General features: G+C 48.1%; 1 protein-coding gene across 2 annotated transcripts in view; it reads right to left on the bottom strand.

The window, feature by feature from the left end:
* ZNF366 (zinc finger protein 366) overlaps positions 1 to 13,874 on the bottom strand; it is a 64,541-nt gene that overhangs the window by 14,919 nt on the left and 35,748 nt on the right. For both annotated transcript variants that reach the window (XM_043887499.1, XM_043887500.1), the window contains exons 2-3: positions 6,170 to 7,524; positions 3,325 to 3,516 (exon numbers count right to left, since the gene is read on the bottom strand). In XM_043887499.1, the coding sequence (XP_043743434.1) occupies positions 3,325 to 3,516; positions 6,170 to 7,510 (1,533 nt within the window). In that variant the 5' untranslated portion in view covers positions 7,511 to 7,524. The remainder of the gene's footprint in view (positions 1 to 3,324; positions 3,517 to 6,169; positions 7,525 to 13,874) is intronic.

Here is a 13,874-nt window from a genome sequence, read left to right as displayed (position 1 = left end):
GGCCTGTTCTCCAGCATCACCACATAGCCAGCTAGTCAGCCACTCCTCTCTGAGGGGGGTGACTTGCATGGCAGTGAGCAAATGGCCTTCTGTTCCTCTCCCAACTCCCAGACCCGAACAAACCCCACCCAGGACCAGGTTTCCAAGAATCCAGCGTGACATGAATAAGAAGCAAAGTCACAGGACACCATCTGGGGATGGCCCATCCCACAGTGGTGTCTGGAACCAGTTTATAAACACACAGACAGGCCCTCATTACATAACCTGTACATTCAGACATGCTCTGAAACTCCTTTGAAATGAAAAGAGTGAAGGTATGAAGAGGACACTGAGCAGGCGGAGCTCGGCAGGCAGATGGGGCAAAGCGAGGGAGAGCCTGGCAGTGTGTCTGGCGCTTGTCAGGAGACGCATGCTCCTGATGAGGTGACTGACACCCGATCTTGTGTCAGAAATGTCTAAGAAAGGAGCGGGGCCACCTCAGTCGGACAAACGTACACTCTGACATCCAGGGCTTTCTGTTTAAATGACTGACACTCCCTTCCAGGCAGCCTCCGACCTCCTGTGGTCTCCTTGGTGGACCTGCTCACCAGGAAGAAGTGACCTTTGCAGATGGCCAGGCCCACCTCCCACTGTAAAGTTCTACTGCCTCATATCGGAGCTGGCACTTGACGCTTCAAACCCTTCTCTTATGGGATTTTATTATGTAGATATCTGGAGCAGATATCTGGAGCCTTATCCACCCTCAAGGAGAGGTCTGATCGAGTTTCTGCAGTTGACCAGCTAATACCCTGTGAAGCATGTGTGGCGCTCTATCGTCAGGGTGAGTGGAGGCCTGGCTCACTGCATCACTGGCCCCATTGAGTCCAGTCTTCTGTGCCCTGGTACCAGGGAGAACCCTCTGAATTCTCAGGCTCCCTTGGTCCAAGATCCTCTGCACCCCTCTGGGCCCTTGAGGTACAGAAACAGAACTGCCTCTGTGCCCCCAAATCACACACAGCCTGCAAGTCCTTTTCCTCAATTGGCTCTGCTTTATCAAATCCCTCCATTCTAGAGACGTTTGCTGCCTGGTTTAACTGCTGCAGCTGGCCCTGACTGGTAAAGTGGGAGGGGGCTGGGCCGGATGAATATGGATTTTTAGGGGACTGCAAACCGTGCAACAGCACCAGCATATTTTAACTTCGTGTGCTCCGCCACCAGTAGATAAAAATACAGTTCATCCTTGAAGCTCAAGAGTAAACTCAACACAAGGAATGAAGAGGGGTAACAAGGAAGGAAGAGGGGCAAAGAGCCCCTGCTGGTACCTCTACTGTAGCGGACAGTAAACCCCTGGAGGGTGGGAACAGCTCTGTGAAAAGTGAAGGGTTGGGGAGTTGCCTGGTGGGCCAGTGGTTAAGACTTCACACTTCCAATGCAGGGAGTAGGGGTTCTATCCCTGATCAGGGAACTAAGATCCCACATGCTGCATGGCATGACCAGAGGGAAAAAAAATTTTAATCTAAAAAAAAAATGAAGGGTTCAAGAGACTCAGTGAGGTGGGAAGGAAACCCAAGGCATGTCTAAAGGGAGACAGGAGAGCTGGTCTGTGGCATCCACAGGCTTGTGCAGCTGGGCCTGACTTCATGACTGTATGCCCCGTGTGATCACACAGGGCCCTGAATTCAGAAGAGTCCTGGGTCTGGTGTAATGCTCTGCTTTCATCATCTTGAAATTGTGACTAGCATCTGAATGAGGGGCCCCCATCTTTATTTTGCACCAGGCCCTGCAAATTATGTACATCATCCTGCATACAGCTTCCTCCCTCTTCAGCTCAGATCACTCCAGATGGACATAAACTTACTTTCAAACCACTGGGAACTTGAAGGTGAGCAGGGGAAACACAAGTGGGTGGCAGGAAAAGGGCTGGAGGGAGAACCCTCCCTCCCCTATCTCCGGAGAATGCCCACCAGGTCTAGGGAAGCTCTGGCTCCTGACCCCTCTCACCCCATCCAGGAGGGGCCAGCACAGGAAAGAAGTCAGCTTCACAGGGGGTTCCTTCAAGTGGGGGGACATAGTGCGGAGGAATGAAGGCAGCAACAGCCCCTGGAAGCAGGGAACCCTACTCCAGAAACAGGGATTGACAGACAATGTCACTGGGACTCTGTCAGACATGCAGCACAGACAGAAGGAACATCCACGTCAAACAGAAAAGCGCTAATGGTATCTGAACTCGGTGATTTCCCTCTGCTCCCCTCTCAGCCCTCTCTTCGGGGCTGTGGGGTCAGTTGGCGGTACCTTCCTTGAATTAAACCATCCAACCCTAAGCGAGGTTTCTCTTCACCTGAGGAGTGGAAACCACATGGGGAGAGGGGACAGCCGGAGCACTTCTGAGCAGCGCCCGTCAGTGCCTTGGGCTTGACAAGTCTCCAGCCCAAGCTTTACCTCAGTGCATGAAAGAAAAACCCCACCCAGTTAATGAGACCCAGAGACTGGGACACAGATGCTCCACGGTACTCAGGAAGAAACAAGAAGCACTTCATGGCTGTTCCTCTGCCCAAGCAAGCATTTCTGAGGTCACGGGGGGGTTAGCCTTTAAATCTCTTTCATCCCCTCCAGGAGACCTACCCTCAAATTAGACTGCTCAGTCTATGTGTCAGGAGGCAGGAGCCGGGGTGGCGTGGGGGAAGGGAAGCAGACGGGCTGGAAGCTCCTCTGACTCCTCTGTGTTCTTTCTGGCTTGTCAGGGGAAGAGGGCTGCACCTGGCTGCTGCCTTCTAGAACAGGAGCCCTCCACATCACCTGCATCCTGTAAAGACCTCAGTCTCCAAATGGACCTGCCACCCTCAGCTCTCCTGGGACTGGCTGCTTCCAGGCCCTGCACAATGACCGACTCCACAGGCAGACAAGCAGGGCAGCTCCTGGGGCATAGCTGGGCACAGCGGGGTGGAGACACAGCAGATGCCCTGGGTCTGGCCGCAGGCGTTCGCTGCGCCGCAAAAGCCCTTCTGAGGAGACTGAGGACAAGGTTCCCTGCAGACTCCACCCCCCCGCCCCGCCCCCACCGCATTTGCAGAGCCCTCTGAGCTCTCCTGGGATTTCCAGGTGTCTCAGGGGTAAAGAATCCGCCTGCCAATGCAGGAGACTCAGGAGATGTGGGTGGGATCCCTGGGCCAGGAAGATACCCTGGAGTAGGAAATGGCAACCGGCTCCAATATTCTTGCCTGAAAAATTCCATGGACAGAGAAGCCTGACAGGCTACAGGCACAGGGTCGCAAAGAGTCGAACACCACTGACCACGCACACGCGCTGAGCCCTTCCTCTCCACACTCCCTCAGGCCCACCGCTCACCTTGCACTTGAAGGGCTTCACGTCCGAGTGGACGATCATGTGCGCCTTGAGGGTCTGTTTCTGCACAAAGCTCTTGTAGCAGAGGTGACACTGGTAAGCGCGGATGTTGGTGTGGATCAGCACGTGTCTCTTCATGTTGGCCAGCAGCGTGAACTCCCGCCCGCAGATCCCACATTTGTGCTCCTTCACGCCCTGGAAGGAGGCAAGATTCAAAAGAACCATGGTGAGCAGGTACAGACTTTCATCAGGACAGTAGTCTTTGCTTTTCTCTCTGACACATAAATCCACCAAGAATTTGGTGACAGATGTTGAGTTCCAAACGGTATGGCTGTAGCCTTGTCAAATGACTATTTTCTTAAAAAGTGTTGATTACATAATCTTTTATTTTCTTCTAAAAACCATAAACTAGCCAGATGGTTAGAGGAAAAGACAGCTATTGCTTCTGTTGTTCCTGCTGCTTGCTTGGGGTTAATTCTGCAGTAACAGCTCTTGGGGATTAATAGGATTTGGGTAAGAGCACTGCAGAATGTTATGTAAAATGAGTCTCTAATCCAGCTTTCATGATAATGAAAAAACAAAACCTCCTAAACTTATAATATCATTTCCCGTATGAAAACCAACGTTCTCTTGAGTTCTCATTAATGGCTTTGAAAATTCAAAAACAATCAGATCCACACTTCAAAAAAATTACAGCTTGATAATCACCTCTTGAGATGGTCCCCTGGGTTCCTACAGGCCATGGTGGCCTCGGTATGATTTGACTATGAAGCTCCTCCAAGCCAGCTTCTGTCTGACAGAGAAATTTGGCAGAGGATAGCTATCTCAATTAGAAAACAGGAAAGAAGATTTTCTAGTTTCCCTGCTGTTTGTGGAGAAGTGTTTGAATACTTAAGCGTCGACGCCCTCAACTGAAAGCGTGTCTACGGACTCACGGCGTGAGTAGAATATTACCTAATCCTGACCAACCAGTGCTTCCCTGAAACAGCTGCTGCAAGAAATTTTGACCCAGAATGACTTTTAGGGAGGAAAACGTGGAGATCCATGGTAATAAAACTAGGGTTATTACAGGTTTAGACAAATCTTTAGCTAACAACTGTACCTTATAAAATCCATACGGCCTGGTATTCATTCACAGGGACTAGGGCGGGGGGTTGTTCCAAGGTTCTTTCTGCCTATATTTCCATTTCTTTAATTTGGGACATGGTACAAGAAAGTCCCACTCCTCAATTTTGGTGAGCCCATGGCACTAAACGGTGGGAGTTCGGGTCCTGGCCTAGCCATTTACTGACTGCATAATCTTAGTTGGGTCCCTCAGCCTTTCTAGGTGAAGCACTCAAATGGAGAGCTGGGCTCCTTCTAAGTGGAATATTGTCTAGTCTAGGTGACTGCAGATGATTTATGCTAATGGAGAGATCTAAATTTTAATGTCCTCCTAAGAAGATGAATTTTTTAAATGTGTTGTATATTCAGTGAGTTTAATATTATTAACAAAACTATTTTCTTAATGAGTTTTTAAATTTACTTCAGTATCTTTATTCTCAAGATTGTTCCTATACTTGGTTGTGATCGAGATAACCAAATCATATACCCAAGTATAGGAACAATCTTACAGAAGTTTCATACCTTCTACAATGTATCTGATTCCTTTTCCACACATACAGGAATCCCTGAAATCAGCACGCGGTCCCTCTGGTGGCTGCCTCTCAGTTCAGGCTCTTTGTTGATGGCTCCTGCACTAGGCAGGCACCTCCACTCTGGGTGTTTCTAAGGAGCCTTTTGCAGGGCAGCTGTTTGTGCAGAGCCAAGGCAGCTACACATTTTGTCTGTGTTTGGTCTTAACCTATCAGATGAAACCCACAAAGCCAGAGCAGAAATATTATCTTGGCTGGGCAAAGTCCTCCACTGACCTTTCAGAATGAAAGAATGTTTTAGCAACTCTGGCTCGCTAGAAGTCTCTCCTGCCAAGAAAACCACTTGAAGTCAAGAGTGATAGAGCAGAGGTCAGTGGGGCAAACTTCCCCTCTTGGAAGCTCAAATTAGACCTAAGTTAGCTTAGCTGGGTAAGATCTCAGGGACACACCAGGGACTAGTTTTAGTTCATCCTGAGTGACTCTAGGGCTGTGGTTGCACACTAGGCTGAAGGTAGACATGTGGGCCTATATTTCTCCTTGAAGATCTGAGTCTTGGGGAAGAGAAAACCAAACCCAGAAGAGAAGAATGCACTCATGCCTCCTGTAACACAAACCACAGAGCACTGCAACCAAGTGGCAGAAGCTCAGTGGGGGAAGCACGGACCCTGCTGACCCAGGCCAAGGCTCTGCTCCCCTCAGAGCCACCTGCAAGTGAAGCAGTTGAGAGGAGAAACTAAACCAAAAGGTAGCCACACATTCAGCAGAAAAAGACCAAGAGAACTTTCCAGAGTTTTCTAGAAGGCTCTGACTAGTGTATCCCAGGTGCAAAGCTGGTCTTGGGTAGTTGGGACTGATGACACACTCATGCTAGTGCCCTGGATGAAGTTTCCAGAAATGAAACCTCAGGAAAGCTGGGAGGCTAAGAAGCAACAGCACAAGGACCCGCTGTGATGCATCCTTCATCTTTCCTCACCCTCCTCTCCAAACTGCATTATTTCTTTTGAGGCCCACCTGAGACTCGAGAAGTCTAGACTGCAAAGGGCCTGATGGTTGGGCTCCTCATTCTGTCCCATTTCAAGGTGAGGAAGAACACTGGGGGTCTACACGTGTTAGGGGTGGGGAGTCACGCAGGGCTCCTGGGTCCTCTCCTCCAAGGACGGGCCAGCCCCACCCCTGGCCGGGAGCCCCGCCCCGGGCCGGGAGCCCCTCAGTACCTTGTGGGTGAGGGAGTGCTGCTTGAGGTGGTGCGGCTGCACGAATTCCATGCCACACTCGGAGCAGATGTAGGGCCGGATGTCCTTGTGCTTCATCATGTGGTTCTGCAGCTGGCTGGGGTACTGGAAGGTCTTGTCGCACTCGGAGCAGTTGTACTGGATGGGGCCCCGGTGCGTGGTGAGGTGCCGCTTCAGCTGGGCCAGGGTGGGGAAGTCGAGGCCGCACTCCACGCAGATGTTTTCCCGCCCGCTGGCGTGCTTGGCCTCGTGGGCCTTGAGCTCGCTGGGGTAGGCGAAGCCGCGACCACACACGCGGCAGTTGTGCGGCTTCACCTCGCTGTGCTGCATCATGTGGCGCTTCAGGTGGCTGGTCTGCGTGAAGGCCTTGTGGCACACCTGGCACTTGTGGGGCCGGGTGCCCTGGTGCGTCAGCATGTGGGTGTGCAGGTGGCTCAGCTGCTTGAAGAGCTTCCCGCAGCGGCTGCAGGCGTGCGGCTTGATGCCGCTGTGGCCCAGGATGTGGGTCACCAGGTTGTACTTGGAGGTGTAGGACTTCTCGCACGTGGGGCACTGCCAGCGCTTCTGCGCGCCGCCCACGTCCACGTAGTAGCTGTCGTCGATCTGCACGTTCACGTCCACCCGCTCCACCTTCTGCTTGGTCTCCTCGCTCTCTGGCGGCTCGGCTTTGCGGGGCAGCGGCGGCTCCGGCGGCCGCTTGGGCAGGAAAGTGTGCCGGCTGAAGGGGAAGGGCGAGGCCGAGGGCACGAAGAAGGGGAACACGAGGCCCGGGGCCACCTTGGGGTAGTAGGGGTAGGGCGCGGGCAGGAACGGAGGGGCCGCGGGCGCGGGCCACACGGCGCTGGGCTTCACGGGCTCCTGCTTGACGGCCTTGCCGCCCAGGTGCTCCAGGCTGCGGTAGAACTGGAAGCCCACGTTGCACAGGTCGATCATCCGCGACTCGTACTTGGGCCGCGGCGGCGGCGGCGGCGGCGGGAAGAGCAGGGGCAGGTCCGGGGCCCCCGGGTTCTTGCTCTCCTCGGGGTGCAGGGCGAGAGCCGCTTCTTCCGCGGGGTGGTTATAGGGCATCTTGGTGGGCATGCTCTTGCGTTTGCGAGACCCTCCTCCTTCAAAGACCCCTGGGAAGCCGTCTAGCTCTCCTGAAGGAGGCTCGTACCGGAACTGGGAAAATGGCCCCCGGAGAGCTTCCGGGAAGGGGTGTCCTGGGGGAGCCTTCCCTCGGGAAACCACGGGCTGCAGGCCGTGGGGAAAGGAGGGGGCCCTCTTCACACCCAAACTGAAGTGCACATCTTCGTCTTTGACCATCTTCAGTTCCTTCTGCATCCTTGGCAATTTTCCTTTAAAGAGAAAGAAATGTATTGTTTGAAAAAAAAATCCCTTTTATCCATTAAAATTTTTGGCTAGATGTCAGTACCAATTTATAGAGTAATGTTTGTTTAATACCCATCCCCGTTTATCCTAAGGCTGTTTAAAATATCATTTTTCCCCCTTGCAAAGTCGGTTACTAATGTAGAAAGCACTGGCCCCTTGGAGTGGTACCCTAGGGCTCCAGTGAAAATCCACAGTCACAAAACCGTAGCTGAGGCTGGGGTGGGGGCAGGGTATGAGAACGGGCTGGACTGAGAAGAAACCTGAGAATTCATCCGGCATTTTCCCCATCTAAGATGAGAGTATCAAGGCCCAGAGAGATGAAGTGAAGTGCTGAAATCCCACAGCTACTCAGTTCAGGAGTAAGAACTAGGACACATTCTTCCAGCTTGAGATGCAATTGTATCTGCCAGATGGCGATTCAAATGTCTTTTAGGGTCATTTCTTCTCTAAGTGAATTGATCTCCCCTGCCTCTCCCTGTCTAAGGGCCTTTGCCGCTGGGGGGTGGGGATACTGAAGGCCACACAGGAGAGGAGACTTTACTGTTTATCTCAGATCTCAGACTATTTGAGTATCCACCCCCCAGCAAGGCCTGGTGCTGGGGTATATCAAGCAGACAAGATCAATGTGATTAAGAAAAGCATATACTTCAGCGTTAACAGAGTCATTCTGGCAATCTGTGCATCCTACCCTTCCACCTGAAGCAACTTCAGGGGAAAAAGTTCCAAGATTGTGAGTCTCTCAGCCTGCACTTGTGTCTCTTCCTTCACACAGGTGTCATCATAGAACTTGGTCTTTGGTGTTGGTGACCCCTGTGGTACCTGTGATTTCCCTGGCATGTCTGGGAGAGCCTCTGGGTTCAGAATCTCAGCCAGGGGCCATGCTTCATCACACATGTCTCCTTGCCAGTCTTGTAGCCTCCTTGCTTGGGTACAGGTGGAAAGAACCAGATGGCTGACTTCACATTTCCAGCAAAGGCCCTTTCTACCTAGATCTTCTGGGCCTGAATGGGATTGGCCCTCTTTGCTCAGCAGATGCTCTCACAGAACCAGTCAGCCTGGTCAGGAGTCAGGTCTGGCCTTGAGTCACTGAAGACAGGGCTGGGATAGGTTCTGGATTCACACAGGGCTCTGGCCCCTGGGAATGACCACTTGCCGAGCAGTGCAGTGTGAGGGTTCCACAGGTGAGAGGACCAATGATTTTCTGTAGTCCCTGGTGAGGCAAATGTAATTTTATTTTGTCACCACTGACCTACTAAAGTGAAGAAACATTATTGAACAGAGATGATGTGATTTCTAACATGAACGCAGAATTATGTCTCCAAATTCAGAGATTTTACATATACACATTTTAATTTCCTCCCTATTTTAATATGGCAAAAAATTTCCCCCCAGTTTTTGACTTGTGCATATATATACCCCACCTCTAAAATAGTAGTCTGCCCTCTCTAGAATAAAATTGTAACTCAGGAGGTTTCAAAAAGCATTGAGATCCATCTATGGACATTTCCCCAGACTTGTAAAGCAGCAGCCCCTTCCTGCATAAAGATCTTAAGGAGCACTGCCGATCCCTACAGAGGTCAAGGAGAACTAGAGCTGCTTCCGCCTGACCTTCTTGAGACAGAAGTCAGATGTAGCTGCTGCTAGTTATTATTATCCCCGTCTTTTCGATCTAAGGTGACAAAGAGGGCCCTGGGGGGGGGGGGGTGGTAAAAGATTTACACCCCCAAACCAAGTCCATGTCAGGGATGGGGAATATTGAAGGGGAGAGCAGAGAACAGATGTCTCCTCAGGAGGCCTTTTATCAGTCAATTTAAAACCCTGAATGGCCTCTGCAAAAATATTAACAGACTCCAAAAGACCTACACGTTCCCCTCTATCTCTAAAAACAGGTTCATTGGCATCCATGAAAGATGCGGGATTCCCACGCAGGAGGCAAGAGAGACGTGGGTCAGCACAGGGGGTGGGGACTGCAGGCCCTCCTCTGGCTGATAGTCTGTGGCTGCTCCCAGAAAACAGCAGGTTAGAAGCCAGTTCTCTACCAGGATGTGCTGGAATAATGTGCACAAATAAAGAACTGAAATTGTCAAAGTAGACAGCTATGGGAGAATGCAAAGAGCATTGGTTTGAAGCCTGAAGATCTGGGTTTGAATGCTGGCTTTGTGTTAGCAGCTGTGGGAAAATGAGGAAGTTAATTTGGAGGTTTGATTTTCTCATCCGTGAAATAGGGGTAGGAATATCCCCATGGGGTTGTTGGATACTTAAAGTAGGGTGTGTTTGTGAAAGCTGATTAACACTGGACAGTTTAGTACTGTACTCTCGCGTGGTAAGAGAGGATAGACAGGAAAGGAGGCCTGAGGTGGTAATCAGGGATTGAAGCCAACTGACCTCATCTCTGTTTTCCAAGCTGATGCTCTTGGTCAATAGTGACTGGCATTTGGGCCTCCTCAAACCAAGGCTATACCTAAGTTGGTCTTGTCCCAGAAGGCACTGTGAACAACACTCAAAAAAGCCAATGGGAAAGACCAGGATGAGTTTATTTACTTAGTATGGAGATCAACCTTCTAGTGTAAGGATACTCTCTCATCCCTTCTCTATGGCTCTTTACTATTATGGACATATCTTCAAGTCTTACATTCATAACAGATGACTTTGGTTACAAAAGGGTCTTGGGATTGGGTTGGGACAAAGGGGACGGGGTGGTCTCATGAGCTATTTTAGCCAGTCTGTGGGAAGCTGAGGAATTCTCCCTGCCTTATATAAGAAGTCACTTTCCCAGAGACAGAGGACCTGTATATCAAACTCCAAGTCTCAGACATGGGGACAGTGCTGGGTCAACACTGGCAAACCAGCTCTTGCAGTTTCTGCTGGACTGTGAGGGCAGAGACTGGGTCTGTTGGATTCACTGCTGGTTTCTAGCCCCCAACATGATGCCTGGCACAAGGCAGGTGCTCAATAAACTGCAGTGGATGGCAGAAAAAATGAATGGTTCTTAATTTTTAAAGTCTCCATATGGAAATTTTAATGTTGAATTTTATTATATCTTAAATTTATATAGACTGCAGGTGACTTTGGGGGACATCCCTAATCAGATCATGAGGACACATAAATTCTCAGGCAGTCACTATGGGAAGAACCCAATATATACACCTTGCGTGTGCTTTTGTTTGGCTCAGTTCCCAAGGATATCATTCTCTGAATTGACCCTCAGATTCAGGGTAAGCCCTAAATCCTGGCTGTACCAATGCTAGATAGAGTACAAGGTTCTGCAACTCGGTCAGAAAAGAGGCGCCTGAAAAGTCCAAAAGGCAACAGTTAGAAAGACCCCTGGATTGAAACTGTGAAGCATAAGCCAGGAGTGGGTGATTACCCTCACTCTTCCACCCCAAGGAAATTAGTAGCAGTCTATCCTTTGTACTAACATGAGGGTGGAGAGGGAGCGGCCTTAGAATAATCATGCATTTTCATTGCTGTAGTCAGAGAATGTTCTAAGGTCCCTGGCTTTCTTCCATGTATACTCAGCCACCAAACCCAGTAGGCTGTAAATCACGAAGCAAATGGTTTGAGGAGGAGAATATTGGGTTGATCTATTTTAGAGGAAAATGGGGTTCAGGATGTCTTCTCTAACGTGTGTTACCTATTAAAGTTAGTTAATGAGGAAATGGGGAATGAGTGGATTTTAAAAACAAAAACAAAATCTCTTCTTTGAACCATAAAGACCAATTAGAAGTACAAGGCTTAACTGAGAAGAAACTACATTTAGTTTTGGGGAAAAAAATTCTTCTAATAATGCCCTTTAATTGGGAATTCACCTACTGCACCAAAATATAAATATCCCCCAGATAAAATTACTGGTATTTTGTGGTTCTCATTGGAATGGAAGTTCAGTCCAGTAAATGCTATTAGAAGAGTCACTCTGAGTCACCATCCCAGGGGCAGATCTGTTTATCCTCATTCCACAACACTGATTTCTATTCATTCTGAAATTGGTGAAAGAATATATTCTCTGATATTCTTTATTCCTTGAAGTTTTCCAGTGTTTCCTTGGAAAACATTATGTTTTACTATTGGAGATGCTGGCTTCCCTTTTAGTTTGAGAGAGTGGCACTGTATTTACATGGTCAGCCCTACAACTCTGACCTCAGCAAAGATGGAAGTGGGGAGGAGGTGCAAGTGGAGAAGCTGAAGCGTAAGCAGCAGCAGGGAGAGCAGCGCAGGCTGGAGAGTCGTGGGAGGACGGCAGGAAGGCAGGAGGGGAACACGGGAACTGCCTGCCGGCCTCTCTCTGTTTATACAGAGAGACGTGGTTATGAGGCTCCTCCAAGATGGGATCTTATTGGATCACCTGGTTCTTTCTGAATTTGTGATAACAGAAAAATACTTTGAATCTTAGAATTAAACATTCTGATGATTCAGCATAACTGTCTTACTATGTATGTGGTTGTACTGCTGAGTTCCTCATCTGCGGGTGTTTGGCAAGTAATGATTCAGTCTTGAGTTCCCGATATTGGCAGGAACAGAAGGATCTCTGTATGCATCTGGCAGGTAGAGCATTGTGTTCTAAAGAAATAAATGGTCTGCCTTGTCACTCCCTGGGTTAGGTTAGACATAGACTCCAGAAGAGGGAACCAGATGCCTGGTAGCCAGACCCCAGGGCCCTTCTGGATGCTCCTGTGTCCCCTGTTTAGTTTGTAAATCTGAATTCCTTTCATTTTATTATAAAAAGTAATCTATCAGCCCATAGCATGAGTTGAGTTTCCTAGGTTGGTGGGAAAATATTAATTGGTGATGAGACCTATTCACATGTGCAATAGTTAATTGAACTCACATAATGTTTTTTTTAAGTTCCTAAATACCACCAAGACATAACATAAAGTCAAATTTAGTTTTCCATTGTTTAAATTGTCCATAATGAGCATGCATACATACTATTTACATATAGATATAGATATGCTTTTAAAGAGTCCTTAAAACAACAAGAAATTCAGCTACTAACTTCCATAGGCTAAATGAATGTGGGTTTCATTTAGGAAAGTGCTTAATGCCTAGGTCTAGTTTCTGAAAAGCACTAGTTACTTGAACACTGGAACAGCTGCTAGCATGTAGGGTTATCACTGCCCTCGTGACCCATTTAAAGGAAGGAAATGAATTGGAGATAATGACTTAGCAGTTCTCTCTCCCAACTCTCAGAGCTAATATATCACTCAGGGATGGAGCTCCAACTGGAATGTTAGAATTTTTCTCCTAATTTCTTTGGAGTATCCTTAGAATACATTTCGATTTTATTGTTATTTCATGTTCATAAATTAAATAAACTTGATATACCCACTCCTAGCTAAGCCAATAAACACATGCATGTTTAAAAGCTGAATTTAGTCTGTCTTTGAAAATGACAGCATATTTGGTCTGTTGGACCTTAGAATTGGTAGATAATACCAGAAAATGTGACCCTCTGGCAAGCAAAAGTAGTAAGAATCAACACATAATAGATGAAGTTAGCCATGCGTGGAAGGAACCTATTTAAAAAGTGTCACTCAAGGCAATAGTTTTGTGGAAAGGGGAGCAAAAATCTGTTTTGTATCGTAATTGTTGTATTTGTCAAAACTCAGGGTACTAAAGTAATGAATTTTACTGTGCATAAATTCAAAATAAGTTTAAAAATATAAAAGAAACATACAAAATGCCCCTCTGTATATTATAAAAGACATAATTGAGGATATTTGAGAAATACACAGTAGTAGTTAAGATGACCAGACTCTACATTCTAATCAGTTCATATCTTTGGAAAGTATCCAATAACACGCATATGGTATATAAAGAGGGGTACTTGTGTTTAAGAATTTGATGATCTAAATTCCTGCTCTATCCAAAGGGGAGATGTTATATATGGCCGATACCAGGTTTTTTTGTTTTTGTATGTATTCTATTCAGCAAGAACTTTGTGAGGCAGGCATTGTGCATTAAACTGTCCTTCCAGGTCTTCTAATCTTTGGCCCTGCTTGCATGTTCAGCAAATAGTCTTCTCTAATTGCTCCAACATTCTTTGAAATATAAGTTACTCTGCTATTAATGGGTAAGATCATTCTGGTGACTAGAAAATATGCTCCTACCCCTTGTCAAGTAATAGGTTGATATTGACATTTAGGTCCATAGATCACTCTTGTGAATGAATCATTTCCCCCAAGACTGATTAATGGAGTCTCTTACAAAATGGAACTGGTGAATCTGCAGGCCTGCTGACCAAATCCTGTGGCCTGGCAGTCCCACCAGAAGCCGATACTCTGTGAAGTCTACCTGTGTAGCCAGCTATCTTCTTTCT

The sequence above is a fragment of the Cervus elaphus genome, chromosome 25 (assembly GCF_910594005.1).
Source record: "Cervus elaphus chromosome 25, mCerEla1.1, whole genome shotgun sequence".
Taxonomy (NCBI): Eukaryota; Metazoa; Chordata; class Mammalia; order Artiodactyla; family Cervidae; genus Cervus; species Cervus elaphus.
This window is presented reverse-complemented; position numbering and strand designations above follow the sequence as displayed.